Source organism: Rhineura floridana, chromosome 16 (assembly GCF_030035675.1).
Source record: "Rhineura floridana isolate rRhiFlo1 chromosome 16, rRhiFlo1.hap2, whole genome shotgun sequence".
NCBI classification, from domain to species: domain Eukaryota; kingdom Metazoa; phylum Chordata; class Lepidosauria; order Squamata; family Rhineuridae; genus Rhineura; species Rhineura floridana.
The window spans coordinates 33,692,144-33,707,637 of NC_084495.1; the positions used below are offsets into that span (position 1 = coordinate 33,692,144).

General features: G+C 42.8%; 1 protein-coding gene across 2 annotated transcripts in view; it reads left to right on the plus strand.

Annotated features, from left to right (window-relative positions):
- MCF2 (MCF.2 cell line derived transforming sequence) overlaps positions 1–15,459 on the plus strand; it is a 68,704-nt gene extending 53,245 nt beyond the window's left edge. For both annotated transcript variants that reach the window (XM_061598662.1, XM_061598661.1), the window contains 8 exons: positions 2,653–2,745; positions 4,640–4,718; positions 5,025–5,088; positions 6,209–6,315; positions 7,241–7,353; positions 8,517–8,629; positions 9,180–9,280; positions 13,445–15,459. In XM_061598662.1, coding sequence (XP_061454646.1) covers positions 2,653–2,745; positions 4,640–4,718; positions 5,025–5,088; positions 6,209–6,315; positions 7,241–7,353; positions 8,517–8,629; positions 9,180–9,280; positions 13,445–13,485 — 711 coding nt within the window. In that variant the 3' untranslated portion in view covers positions 13,486–15,459. The remainder of the gene's footprint in view (positions 1–2,652; positions 2,746–4,639; positions 4,719–5,024; positions 5,089–6,208; positions 6,316–7,240; positions 7,354–8,516; positions 8,630–9,179; positions 9,281–13,444) is intronic.
- Positions 15,460–15,494: the final 35 nt, after the last annotated feature.

Sequence of the window (15,494 nt, forward strand, 5' to 3'; positions counted from 1 at the left end):
ATTACTATTACCCACTCTTCACCCAGGGGTCCCAGGGTGGGTTACAACAGCTTTAAACTACATCATTAAAACACACATGGTCATATATTTACCCTACTTAAGAGTCTGAAATCTAGCATCTGTGTTAAAATGGTAACAAAAAAAATAGTTGATTTTAAAATGGTTTTATTTCCTCCCAGTTAGTTTCCAGTTTCTTCAAAGTGCTGGCATTCACCTAATTATTGCCTTGCATAACATACTTTACATACTTTAATGGTAACTGTGTTTCAAATTGTTTTTAAAATTCTTTTCTTTTTCTTGTTAAATGGTTTTGTTGATATCTTTGCCTCCCTGGGCTCCTTCGAGAGGAAGAGTGGGATATACATGATTATGGCGACGATGCAGCCGCTCAGGATGCCTTGAGGACTAGCTGCTCCCATATTAACTAACTTGCATATTGAGACCTATTTGACAATGGCATCAAAATTGTAGAACTCCTTCCTTGGGGACGTTTGCTCTGACAGCACTTGAGCAACAAGCAAAGGCTGTGATTTTTCCAGAGAACCTTTCTGGGATCCTCTCTATTTGAAGGGGAATCTCCCTGCGTGTAGAAACCTACCATGTCAGGAAGCATGCTATGGCTTATAAATCTAGATGTCAAGTTTTTAATCTTCAGAGAGATCTCAAATATGGAAGAGCATTGAATCTGACAGTTCCACCACCTGCAATCTAAAGTAAAACCTTTTTAGGACATTTTCCCACCAGACAACTGTTTGTCTAGTCTGGGCTTCATTTTTTTTTTTTTTTTGCAAAATTGTTTGATAAATTTGGCTTTAAATGCAGACTGGATCAAATTTCTCCCCCATCCCTAGTTCTGAGCTTATTTCAACTAAACTGTTAAGTAAAAGACAAAAGCTGCTTTCTAGCAAGAGAGGGGGGCAAACCTTAACAAAGATAAATGTTATGGTTTGCTGGCTTTCTTCTTTGGCATCCAGTGTGTGGAGGGGATATGTTTCCTTTTAAAGGCACCCTGCTGATGGTACACTTTGTTTGCCCAGCAGTGCTTGGAAACCAATTTTGCAGAAGCAAAACTTAATTGGCAAATGACTTCTTGTTTTCCTGAGGCTATCTTCCATAGCTGGCAATAGCCGTGCCAAAAATGCAAAATGTGAGTGAGACAGAGAGGAACAGAAGGTTTATCCAGGTGGCTTCATTTGTTTAATGTCTCAAGAGAAAACCCCAGCATTGGTGTATGCCCATGGAGGAAACAAGAGTGTTTTATTAAGTAGGAACAACAGGAACTGTAAACTGAACATCTATTTATAAATGGCTTATTCATATTTCTAAGGGGACTTGTTTGCTGAGGTTCTCACCCCCTCCACCTGAGTCCCCGGGAGCACATTACAGGTTTTAGATATAATAAGCTAGCCGCTAAAAGGAAGTTCATAATGCTGGCCACATGTTAGAGAGATGATGCTAAGTGGCTATTCTTTCAAGAATAGAGGTTGGGGAGAGATTTGGTTCAGTTTGTGTTTTTAAAGATGAAGCTACCTAGTTTGCACTTTCTGAAACACTGTGCACGCTGAAACACAGACGTCCCTAGAAATGAACACTTCTCTGCAGCACAGTTGTACAGCCAAGTATTGTGTACGAGAGTGCATATGCTAGGGTAAAGAGTGCATTTCAGTGCATATATTACTGGAAATGCCATACAAAAATGCATTATAGTGGAGAAAAATTGCTGTGCAAAACATGTGCGCATCAGGCAAAAGTCCCCACAAGTATGTGTATATTGCGAGGACTTCTCCAAAAAAGGAAATGTTGAGAACTGAACAAAAGACTGCAAAAGTGAGAAACTGGGAGAAACCAAAATGGACTCCCTCTACCAAAGCGCCTTCCCGGATGGGGTGGAAATCGTATGCTAACTTCCTGGCAGATGGTTTGCTGTTGCAGGGAGAAGGGCAAGCCAGCAAGGAAGTTGGTGCGGTGCAGTCGCACGGGCAAGTGTCAGATTGGCCGTGCTGGTGTGCTTGCCCTGTGCTGACCTCCCTGCTGCTTTATCTCTCACTCCCTGTAAGCAGCAATGACCCACCAGCCGGGAGGGGAGCATGGTGGCTCTGCCCTCCCCAGCAAGCCACTTTTGTATATTACACCCAAGATGATGTTGCTGCTGCCCCTGGCTGTGTCTGTTGCTACTCTGTTGTTACGCAAGAAATGGGCAGAGCCCTCAAAAAGGGCCCAGAACACCCAGGTGCTGCTGCTAACGTGACAGAGGCTCCGTTTCAAATATTTGTCTGTTTTTGTATTCATACCCCACCTTTCCTTCAAGGAGCTCCAGGTGGCACTCATGGTTCTCCCTCTTCCGATGTGATCTGCACAGCAATCTTGCAGAGTAGGTCAGGCTGAGAGAAGGTGGCTGGCCCAAGGTCACCCAGTGAGCTTCATGGGGATTTGAACCCTGGTCTCCCAGGCTCTGGTCCAACACTCTAACCGCTACACCACACTGGCTCTCTGCAGAAGAGATGCATTTCCCCCCACAACTGAGCACTGCATGAGAGCCTGCAGAGAAAGAGATCTGTAATGCAGCCCTGTTTAACACTTACTGTAAAACGTTGTGCGACCACGCTTTGCATCACTGAATCACTGTATTTTTTTCCTTTTTTCTTTTTTTAGATGAGTGCTGTTGGAATCACTGAAAATGTGAAAGGAGACCATCGGAAGTTTGAGATCTGGTACAGTGGCCGGGAGGAAGTCTATGTTGTTCAGGTTGCTTTACTTTTATAATGCCTAAGAATGTAATAGATATTTTTCCTTTTTCAATTAGACCAATGGCTCCACAGGGAAAAGCATTTTCTTCTCAAACAATGCCCTGGCAGAGTACAGTATCCCATCTATGTCAGAAGCGCCCTCCTGGATTATGTCATTGGCATCTGGTTGGCCACTGTGAGAATAGGATGCTGGACTTGATGGGCCTTTGGCCTGATCCAGCAGACCTCTTCTGATGTTCTTATGGTATACTGCCTCTAACCTTGGAGGCTTCACTTGGCTTGTCAGAAGCTAATCTCCTTAGTTAATTTCTCTAATCATGAAAAAAAACCACCCTAATCTAGCTAGTCATTTCCAAATCTTGTGGTAGTGAATGGTATTATTGATTGAAAACATGAAAGCTGGGTGTTTTTTTTACTTTTTCTATTTTGCCAAGAAAATTGTGCCTTTAACACAGATAAATGGATCAGTTGTTGTGGTACACTGGCTTTCCTTTTTTTTTTTGGCATTCAGCAAAAATGCTTTCTTCAGAAGCAGGCAGCTGTTTGTGCGGTTGCCTGGCAGTGCCTGGAAACTGTCCTGGCAGAAACACTGTTTCGCTGAAAATGGCTGAGTGCTTGTCAAAGTCATCGCCCATCGTTACTGGTCGCTGTGCCAAAAAAGAAAAGCAGAGGCAGGAACAGAAAGGTTATACAGACGGCCCTCATTGCTACAGCCCATGATTTCAGCTGAGACTCTTTGGCCTCTCCTTTGATCCACCTTCGGGGAGGGGCCATTTCCCAGTAGCAGAACATCTGGTTTGCATGCAGAGGGTCCCAGATTCAATTGCTGGCAGCTCCAGATGGGGATGGGAAAGATTCCCTGTCTAAAACTCTACCAAGCTGCTGCCAGTCAGTGTGAACAATACTGAGCTAGATGGACCAGTGGTCTGACTCACAATGAGCAAAAGGAGAATAAAATATACAAAACAGCAAACGTTGCAGAATAAGTTGAGCAAGTTTTGAGGAGTGATGCATAGTTGGTGGGTTTGCATAATTTATAGAGGTCGCAGACTCTAGCTTTCTCTTGGTGCAGAATGTGGTTTGCCCATATCACTAAAGGGCTGCCTTTCCCCATATGAATCTGCCTGGACCCTGAGATTGTCACCTGTGTGTGTCGCCTCCCATGGAAATGTAGAGGGTGTCAATGAACAAATGGGATCTTTTCTGTAGTAAACACCCACCCACACCCTGTCTGTGGGATACTCTCCTCTAAGAAGCCTGCCTGACTCCAACTTCTGCATTGTTTCTGTGCCACGCATAGATGTTTGAGCACCACCAATTATTCATTTTTTTCTTTACTCTGGCTATATATTTTAGGTCCATCTGCACCTAAACTATTAGGAGACCTTTGCTCCCCTCACAGAGCTACAATTCCCAGAGTTCCCTGGAAAAAGGGTTGATTGTTAAACTGCTCTGGGAATTGTAGTTCTGTAAGGGGAATAGGGGGTCTCCTAACAACTCTCAGCACCCGTAACAAACTACAGTTCCCAGGATTCTTTGGGGAAAGCCATGACTGTTTAAAGTAGTATGATACTGCTTTAAATGGATAATGCAGATGGGGCAATAACATGGTTATGTGTTTTTATTACTGTATTTTAATATTGGTGTAAAACACTTTGGACTTTTTTATGTGGAAAGCAATTCATAAATTGAATAAACCTAAACCTGGTGAATGTTGGCAATCTCTACATTGGACTGTTCATAGTATTCTGGGTTTGTCAACACCTGTCGCTTTTCATGCACCTTCCACTGGATGAATCTGATATCTCTTAACCACTGGTAGCAGAGAGGTGATTTTTCTTTATCCAGAAGGGGCCATTTGACTTCAAAACAGTTCTTGCTTCTTCTCTCAGGCACAAACGGTCGATCTAAAGATGGCATGGTTAAATGAAATAAGAAAGATTCTGTTCAAGCAGCAAGAAATCATCAAAGGTATGTTGGAAGCTTGCAAGCTTAGCTTCAACTGCTGGTTTTCCCTGTTGTGAATGGGTCCCAGTGGGCGGTGGGCGAATCTGTCAGTTTCTGTTCCTCGTTTGCTACATAAAGCCAAGAGTCCATCTACTCCAACATTTTGAGTCCAGAGCTAGACATCTGAAATTATTTATTTATTTATTAAATTTATATCCCGCCCTTCCTCCCAGAAGGAGCCCAGGGCCTAGTTTCCCCATCACTTAGTTTTTACGAGCAGAAGACTGACGCAAGATAAGAAGCTGATCCAATTTTGCATCATATTCACAGTTGAGAAGCAGCCACCCCCTTCATGTGTGGACCAGATCCAACTCTCTCCTCCACTGAGTGATGGGTAAGTTGGCAGAGCCTGAGACAAAACAGCTAATTTTCCTCCCCTCCACACAACCCCACTGTTGGTACAGTTGGTTTGCAATGTTAAAATGAGGCAACAGTGTATATGATGGTCCTAAGACTGTGTGTTGGGAGTGGAGAACCTTTTATGGCCCAAGGGCTATATTCGTCGTAGGGGGGGCCACATGCCAGTAGTGCATGTGCCCCCCTCACTCTTGCATGTATGCACACAGAGAAGCACACAGCCCCCCCCCAGCTGATTTGTGCAGATCCACTGGTAGGGATTATCATCCCTTGTCCACTCATCAAATGATCAGTCTGAGGACTTTGGGGGGCGGTTTGCACCCCATCAAGATGCTGGGTTCTGCCCACTCCACCACGGTGTCTACTTATTTTTGTTTGTTTATTTTTTTCTATCTATTTATCTGTTGTTTCAATTTGTATGCTGCTTTTCCGTATAAGTATGCTCAAAGAGGCTCACAACGGAACCACAAAAAAATGCAAATCAGTACACATCATAACGAGCAATCAAATGCTAAATTATTTCAAAACATAACACGGCAGTCCAAAAAAGAGCTCAGTTTGGTCATATCAGTTTGACAACATTTTAATCTTAAAGTCTTCATAAAACAAACCATCAGTCGTTCAAACGTATAAGTTAATGACAAATGCAATAAGCATGCCAATGTCAACAATAATTTGCATGGCAGTAGTATACCAGACGGTAAAAAAAGCAACGTGTATGAAAATGTTCATAGAAGCTACAAATTTAAAGTGCATGCAGTTCCTAGCAGCTTAAGCATATATTATAAAACACATAGCAGTTAATAAATCTATGCTATAAAGTGCATAAAGAATTTATAGAGGCTAAACATTTTCATAGCAGCTTGATTGTATAAAGTGCTGGGGAAAAATCCCCTCTCTTTTTTTAGTGGGATCTTGGAGGGACCAGGAAGAAATGGCTTGGAGGGGGCACTTCAGGCCCCAAAAGGGGGGGGTTAACCACCCCTGCTGTACGTGCCTAATAAATGATACCAAAACAAACATTGGTATTGCTGGTCTTCTCCTCAGCTTAGTAGGTCTTGCCTCAGTTTCCCTAAACGGGCTTTATGTATTTTCAGAAAACAACCAAGAGCCTCCATCAGCTCAGAAGAAAATGATTCCGAGCGCACCAGCCCTGTGGCCTTGGAGAGCGTGGCTTCCTCGCCGCAGAACAAACCAAGCAGGCGTATGTGTAGCTTGATTCCATCTTCTTTGCTTTTTTGCCCGTGCGTGCAGTTTCCCATGTGCTGCCTGTGTAACTCTCATGTCTCCTGCAAATGTATCCTGGGATATCATCCTGCTCCCTCAGGCCAGGTTTAACTATGCTTCCACTGGTTGCACCCCTGCATGTGGTCAAGAGCAAGAGAGTGACTGCTCCAGACACCTGCCCCACTTCTCGTTGCATCCGCTGTCCGTGGCAGGCATACAGAAAAAGCCTGGGGATTCGGTGGGAAGGGCCATAGCATAGCAGCAGAGCATCTGCTTTGCATGCAGAAGATCCCAGGTTCATCTCCTGGCATTGTCAGGTAGTGCTGGGAGAAATCCCTCTCTGAAACCCTGGAGAGCAGCTGCCAGTCAGTGCAGACTATACTGAGCTAAATGGACCAATGGTCTGACTCAGTATAAGGCAACCTCCTATGATGCAATGTATTTTCACAGAGCCCATTGGGGCATTACACCCCTATGTGAACAGCTGGTGGGATCAGAGGCGAGGCTCTGTGCTAGGTTGCCAGGGAACAGAAACGTACCCTCATTCCTACATCCCACCTGGGTAGGGCAGCAACTGGAGAAAGCATAATCCAATCCAGACTCATTTTATTTCTCTGTCTGATGCAGGGTTGCTTCACTTGGCTCGATGGCTCCCACGCTGTGCAGATCTGCTGGAGCAGCCTGCTTTGCAGCGAGAGAATTGCTGGCCAACCTAGTGCCTCCCAGATGTTGCCGAACTCCGACTCCCTTCAGTCCTGTCGGCATGGCCAATTGCCAAGGATGATGGGAGTTGCAGTCCAGCCACATCTGGAGGGCCACATGGTCTTCACCCTTGTTTTCATAGCACCATTTAACAAGCATCCTAAAAGCAGTGATTGTTCTGTGTCCTTTCCTCCATGCAGCTTGGCCAGGGATGTCTCATTCTTTGGAAATCTGTGAAGGGCTTGACGACTGGTCCAGCAATAACTACTTCTTGACGTATTCTGACACTGAAGAGGAAGATGGGAATCAGCTGGTTCGTTGATTTAATTATTTCATTCCCCCTATGAATCACTTTCAATAAAGTATCCCAACGTGATTGAACAATAGAAACGTTGCATATTTATTTATTTATTATTTGATTTCTATCCTGCCCTTCCTCCCAGCAGGAGCCCAGGGCAGCAAACAAAAGCACTAAAAACACTTTGAAACATCATAAAAACAGACTTTAAAATACATTAAAACAAAACAACTTTAAAAACATTTTTTTAAAAGCTTTGAAGACATTTTTTTAAAAAAAGGTTAAAAATGTATTGGTTTTTTTTCAAAAAAAAGGTTTAAAAGCATATTAAAAAGCAGTTCCAACACAGAAGCAAACTGGGATAAGATCTCAACTTAAAAGTCTTGTTGAAAGAGGAAGGTTTTCAGTAGGCACCAAAAAGATAGCAGAGATGGCGCCTGTCTAATATTAAAGGGGAGGGAGTTCCACAGGGTAGGTGCCGCTACACTAAAAGTCTGCTTCCTATGTTGTGCAGAACGGATCTCCTGATAAGATGGGATCTGCAGGAGGCCCTCACCTGCAGAGCGCAGTGATCGACTGGGTATATAAGGGATCAGATGGTCTTTCTTTCTATCTGTCTGCCTGTCTCATAAAACGAGCCGCATTCAACTATGTTCTGCTCAGAGTAGACTGACTGACATTAACAGGCCTGGGTTAGGCTCCATTTGCACTATGCATTTCAAGCAGTATCGTACAACTTGAAACAGTCATGGCTTCCTCCAAAGCATCCTGGGGTTGTCGTTTGTGAAGGATGCTGAGAGTTATGAAAAGACCCCTATTCCCCTCACAGAGAGACAATTTCCAGAGGGTTTAACAATCAACCCATCTTCCCAAGGAACTCTGGGAATTGTTGCTCAGTGAGGGGAATTGGGGTCTCTTAAAACCTCTCAGCACCCTGAACAAACTGCAGTTCCCAGGATGCTTTGGGGGAAGCCATGACTGTTTCAAGTGGTGTGATACTCCTTTACATGTATAGGGCAGATGGGGCCTTGCCCTGATTAGACCTGGAGAGGGGGCGTGTGTGTTTTTCTTTGTGTTTTTTCTTTTTTGGCCAGCGGGGAGGTTGGCATCTTAGGGAGGCTGGCATCACTCTTTGCAAACCATTGGCCCAAGTCATCTCTTTATTCTTGACGTCTCAGTCCCCAGGAAAATATAAAGCCTTGGCAGATTGCAAGACGAGAGATTCTGAGGACTTGCTGGTGAAAAACGGGGACATGATCCAACTGTTGCACGAAGATGGAGAGGGGCAGTGGTAAGCACTCCAGATCTCCCTTTTTGACATAGCAAAAACCATTAAGACAGGTGCCGACGGTGATGGCATCCTGGCATCTGCTACAAACTTTCTCTATCTCTTTCACCAGCCTGAGTGCTACAATTCCCAGAATGGCTGAACAATCAATCCCTCTTCCTAGGTAACTCTGGCAGCTGTAGCTCTGTGAAGGGAATAGGGGATCTCCTAACCACTCAGCACCCTTAACGAACAACATTTCCCAAGATTCTTTGGGGGAAGCCATGACTGTTTAAAGTGGTGTGATACGGCTTTAAATGCATTGTGCAGATGGGGCCATATTTTTGATAATATAATATATGTATATATGCTTCTGCTGGTTTTGAACACTTTCTACGCTAGTCATTGACCGTAATAAAGAAAGAATTGATTTACGTATATATGCATTGGGGTTTTACCTAGATATTTTAAGTATTTTCTAAGTCAAATAAAAATATATTTTTAAGAAGATACACCGATCAGTATTTTTATCACTATTTTTCATATACATAATATTATTTTATTCTTTTAAAAGGTTGGTCAAAAACCTCAACCGAAGAAAAGAAGGATGGGTGCCTGTGAACAGCTTGCAAATAATCCTCGGGGACTGTCGGTTTCGGAATGCTCGAGTTGCAGGTATCCTGGGATGATGAGAACCTCTCTCTTTCTCTCTCTGAACAGTTTTGTAACTGGAACTTGCAGAAGGTTGGGGGCGTTGGCTGCTTGGCATGCTTGCTTGGAGCAATCCTGGCTTTTGCTGTAGTTTTTTAAAATGAAGTTAAGATATGCAGGGGTGAAGAATCAATAATCTAAATTGCTCCAAACAGCCATAACATGATACAATCTCCCCTCCACCGCCTTTTAATTTGCTTATTGTTATTTTTTAAATTTCCTTTGCAAATAAGAAACTGCCCAATAATAACAAAAATGTGCTAAAGGCAGGTGACTTAACATCTAAGCCAGGCAAAGCATATCATCACTTGTGACTTGCCATTGAGCAATGGATGTGTCTGTACTTACTTCCTAGTTCATGGGAGGTTCCTTCAGACCCTCTAGTGGTTTTGTAACCTTTGGCAGAAACTTTTTTTTCCACTGCAAATTATGAGGACTTGAGGCTTGCTTGCTTGCTTGCTCAAAATGAAAAGTTAGATGTTCAGCTGAGATTCTGTGTGAATGACCTGATTCTGCATAAAAAGCCTGCATTCAGCTATCCTTCATGCAGTCATGGCCATAAGTATCCCCATACTCTGTTAATTGCAGGTGGTATCATTCTTTCTGAACAGAAAAAACAACAACATTGATCCAGTGCTAATGGTAATAGCAAGGGACAGGTGATGGATGGAGACAGAAGCCTGTGGGATTTAAAGAGTGACTGGGAGTCCCATTCAATAGAGAGGCATATGTGAAATTCTCAACCACTTGCTCAAAATCTTTGTTTGTTTCTAAGTTTCTAATGAGACCCTTTTCATTTGTTCCCAGTTGTTTTCTTCATATGGCCCAGAGTTGGGAACATACTGGTTGTTTTGCACTGGTAGAGGATAAAGTACAAATAAGAACCAGGAGAAAATGGCCGCATTCAGATATAAAGCTGAATCATGGTTTAGCACTATGAGAACAAGTCTCATCAAGCTTAATGCTCACAAACTTCCCTCACACCTCTGGCATGGCCATGATGAGGAAATATGAAGTCTTCACTTCTGTTTTAAATTAACCACAGTTTAGTGGGTCATACAAACTGTAAACTGTGATTAATCTTAACCATGGTTAGTTGAAATGAGCCACCTTCACAAATCGTACTTTGAAGCTGACTTGTTTCAACTAACCATATCTAAGATGAATTAGAGTTTGTCTGCATTTGGATGGCATGGCAAACTTTGGTTCATCTAAAATGGAAGAGCAAGTTTGCAACTTCTCCTTGTTGTTGGCCCGGGGAGGTGGGGTGGGGGGAGAAGAGAGAATCCCAAAACTCACCACAGCTCATTCTTGGAATACTAAACTTTGGTTTAGTGTTGCATCCAAACCAGCCCACCAGTATGCCACTTAAGACTCCTCTACCTGAGATTTTCCTGTATCCAATACAGACAACTCTGTATAGCTGATTGGTATAGGTCTTCTTGTAAAGGGACTTCATGATCTCATGTAGGAGGTCTCAGGTTGAATCCCTGACATCTCCAATTTAAACGATCAGGTAGCATTTGATATGAAAGACTTCTACTTGAGAGCCTGGGCAGCCAGTCAGAGTAGACAATACTGGCTAGATATATTGTACATATAGGTGGCATTCACACATCACAGTAAGCCATAATGCACAAGCAAATCACACCAGTTTTACTCTTCCCTGCTGGTGTGGAGAGGAAACAAACTATGATCCCTCGTTAGCTTTACATTTGAACCAAGGATCATAGTTTCATTTGCTCATACACATCAAGCTGATAAGCTAAGAACAAACCTTAGTTTATCAACACGGTTTGCACAAACCACAATCTCCAGTTTGAATACAACACTAAGCGGGAGAGAGTGAAGTGGACACGATAGGCTCATACACAGTAAGCCAGCCTGGTGTTAGAGTGCTGGGCTAGACCAGGGTTCAAATCTCCACTTAGCCATGAAGCTCATTGGTGGGTTACCTCTAGCCACTTGCTGTCTCTTAGCCTAACCTACTTTACAGGGTTGTTGTGAGGATAAAATGGGGAGAGGGACAACAATTTATTTATTTATTTATTTATTTATTTCGTTTCATTTTTAGACCGCCCATAGCTAATAGCTCTCTGGGCGGTGTACAAACAGGATTAAAATACAATAGTATAATAAAATCAATAACACATAACAGCAAGTTAACTAACAACGTTAAACATGAAAACATTAAACATTAAACATTAAAATGCCTGGGAGTATAGCCAGGTCTTAACCTGGCGCCTAAAAGAAAGTACCGTAGGCACCAGGCGTATCTCCTCAGGTAAGCTGTTCCAGAGTTCGGGGGCCACCACAGAAAAGGCCCTAGATCTAACAACAATCCTCCGGGCTTCCTGATGAGTTGGTACCCGGAGGAGGGCCTTAGATACTGAACGAAGTGGACGGGTAGGTTCATAGCGGGAGAGGCGTTCCACAAGGTATTGCGGTCCCACACCGTATAAGGCTTTATAGGTCAAAACCAGCACCTTGAATCTAGCTCGGAAACAGATGGGTAGCCAGTGCAGGCGGGCCAGGATAGGTGTTATATGTGCAGACCGATGGGTCCTCGTCAACAGCCTGGCTGCCGCATTTTGCACTAGCTGGAGTTTCCGAACAGTCTTCAAGGGCAGCCCTACGTAGAGCGCATTACAGTAGTCCAATCTAGAAGTTACCAGAGCGTGAACAACTGAGGCGAGATCGTCACTGTCCAGATAGGGGCGTAGTTGGGCTACTAGACGAAGATGGTAAAACGCATTCCGTGCCACCGAGGCCACCTGAGCCTTAAGCGACAAGGAAGGGTCAAAAAGGACCCCCAAACTACGAACCTGTTCCTTCAAGGGGAGTGTAACCCCATCTAGAACAGGATGAACATCCACCATCTGGGCAGGTAAAGGGCTCACCAACAGTGCCTCGGTCTTGTCTGGATTGAGTTTCAGTTTATTAGCTCTCATCCAGTCCATTATCGCGGTCAAGCAACGGTTCAGCACATCAACAGCCTCACCTGAAGAAGGTATATGCCACCTGAAACTCCTTGGAGGGAAGGTGGGATATAATCTAATAAATAATTACATATAAATATATATGTAAAAAATAATGGCTTACTCTGATGGGTAAAATGTAGCTGGTGTAAATCAGTCCCCTGTGTTGTCTGTTTTATGTTCCATCCTCTAAAATAATATTCAAGCCGCAAGCAGCACTTTAATAAGAGACCCCTCTTTAACACTGCTCCACTCAAAAGATTGATTTACAATAAATTTGTGCACATTGCATTAATTCCATAACATCATTGTGGGCGCGCTCTACGGAAATATTCTGAATGAATTCCTCCTTCTATCCTTTTATGCCAACGATTGCACAGTTTGCCTAGAATCACCAAACAACAACAACAGTAATAAAAGTTGAGCGAACACTTGATGGGCTGCAATGCATAAATACTATGCTGTAACCTTCACAGGTTTTTTGGAAAGAAAAGCCCAGAATTTGAGGTACCTAAGGAAGTATGACCCTGTTAGATGGCATCCTAGGGAGAAGACTGGGTCTATTCCCTCTGGGAACCGGCAGCACGTAATGGGCCATCATAGCATTACAATACGTATTGTCAGCTTATTAAAACTCTCTGAAAATAGTTTTGTTTCCTGGAATGGACTTGGGCAAAACCACTATGTGTAACCTCTCCAGGGAGCTGTGAACAAAATGGGCTTATCATTTGATTGGTGATAGTGGCTTGGAATCTAGTTTTCTCTTAACTTGTCACAAGCACGCTTGATAACATTCTGCAATCGATGGGGCTGGGTTGGGCAGGGAGGACTAATAGCCAAAAGTCAATCAATCAAATTACAAAGCTGTTTAAATGCACTGGATTTCACCTTTTATGCACTTTTAAGTTCCATGCTTGTGTGCAGCAGCCTCAGTTTTTACACCAAAGGTACTGGTTTCATTTGTGTTTGTGTGCTGGCTTTTGGAACAGAAGGCAGTCCTCTCCCTGCCAGCGTGTTCCTCTCCCCAAGTGTCCTACACTGACTTATGTGTCCAATAATGGAGGAGAGATAAGCTGTGTGGCCATGAGAGCCCATGTATCCTGAGAGTGCACTCCTACTAACCTTAACGTTGCTCTTTGTTGCTTTATAGATGCCGCCTTGTATAAGACGAGAAAATTAAGCTCCCCCTGAATGTAAAGGGAGAACTAGTCTTATGTCATGTTTGAATGCTGCGGTGGCAGTTTGAAGTGGTTGTTCAAGAGAGAGGACATAACCGTGGTTGGAGATCCATCTCACTATCTGTCATCCATCTGCATTCGATGCTTATTACAGCTTCACCAACATTCTTTGTGGCCATCAACAGAAATCATAAGTTGCCATCTCTCATTTTTTTCTCCCTTCCACTAATGGAAAATAGGCTGCCATTTTGTTTTGACATGAACCGGACTTTCCCTGTCCTCTCCGTGACATCCACTGAACTTCATTTAAGAACAAATTTGGTGGTTTCTGTGGCCTTCTTTAAGATGCCTAATGCTTCCCCTTGCAGGCACAAAAAGCTCTACTATATTTCTCAGCCAGCCACTGTGGTTGACTACACTTGCCTGTGTTCAGTTGCGTCTAGGCCAAAGAGTCGTAATAAGCTATGTTCAGTTGATATTGTTTCTGGAACAGGTGTGAATGTATCCCAACAACATCAATATATGACCATCTTTTGGGCTGGATGTTGCAATAATGTTGAGGAGTGAAGTCTCCTTTTGCACTAAGGGTCTGATCTCAGTGCCCAGGATATCCATAGGCTGTGGTTCAAGACCATGTACATTAACAACCTGGGATTGTGAAAACTCACTTTGAGTTCCCCAGGGTTCCCAGGTAATCTAATAAGTGTCCAAGTTTACACTGTAATTTTTTGGGGGGGGAACAGACGTGCCATAACTGAGTTTGATGTCCACATTTGCACTAAAAAGTAACTTTGTCCTTTGTGCTAAGGCTGTACTCTACAGCAAATTTATTAAGAATACTGTAATGTTGGGATGGGGAGAGTGTGTCCCCCCTCTCTTTTTAAAAAAATGAAGTTTACATAATTTATTTCCTGTTGTGTTTCTTCATTTTTCTCTCTCTTTTCTGTCCCGATGTCTATACAGGTAGCTCTATGTATAATGTGTGCAGTTCTCATTTATGAATGCCATCAATAAACACAGGGTAGGTGTTGTGATCATGCTACTCACAACAGCCCAAGACAGAGAATCTGTTGCAGGCATGCAAAAGACAACGAATAAAGTCTTGGTAAGCTGCTGCTGTTAATTTTTCTCTCTCTTATGCAACACAGCAGGGAAAAGGAGGACCTTTTTTAGAAAAAAAGAAAAAAAAGATTGACATATTTTAACTTGTACGGGCACAGGACTTTGCAGTGACAGCACACATTTCAGTAGCCGTGTGTGGGGGGGGGGAGGGGCTACTTTTTCTCTGCTCCTATGGTCCATTTTCATATTCATCTATAATGCTATTAATTCCTGTCCAATATATCAGTTCAACACTGTCTGTTTAGCAGTTTCACCACTCAACAAGGAAGTGATACCATAGACACAACACATGAATGAAGGGATCCTAGAAAGTGTGATACCCTTGCATGAATTCCAAATGGAATATTCATGTATCTATAAAACCCCATCTAAAGTAACATATTAGTTAGAAGATTAAAAAGGGATTACTATTTTTTCCCTTTATTTTGTACTGTAGTTTCTACTACAGAAGGGCCAGTCTTGCCGTGGAGATCACATTTTTAAACTTCACACCTAAATACTTAATCTTGGCAACCACAAAACACATAATAAACCTTGGCCTTTTAATCTTGTCTTCCTAGTTCTGAATTGTACATGCCTTTATTTATGAAGCTGGCTAGTTCTGCAATTCTGAATGTACAGTCTTAGGCTGCAATCCTATACCCACTTACCTGGGAGTAAGCTCCAACTGAGCTTTAGAATTGCACTCTTAAGACTTTTAAAAACCTTGGACAAATCTTTGATGACATCTTTAAAAGTAAACAGGTCTGTAAAATGTATATGGTACTCCAAAATACACCACAGGGGTTTCTGCCCTGCCTTGAAATTTAAATTATACTGTAAATGTACCTGTAAAAATGTGTTAAATCTATATTTAAAAAGAATTATAAACATTGCTAAATAAAGAAATATATATATATA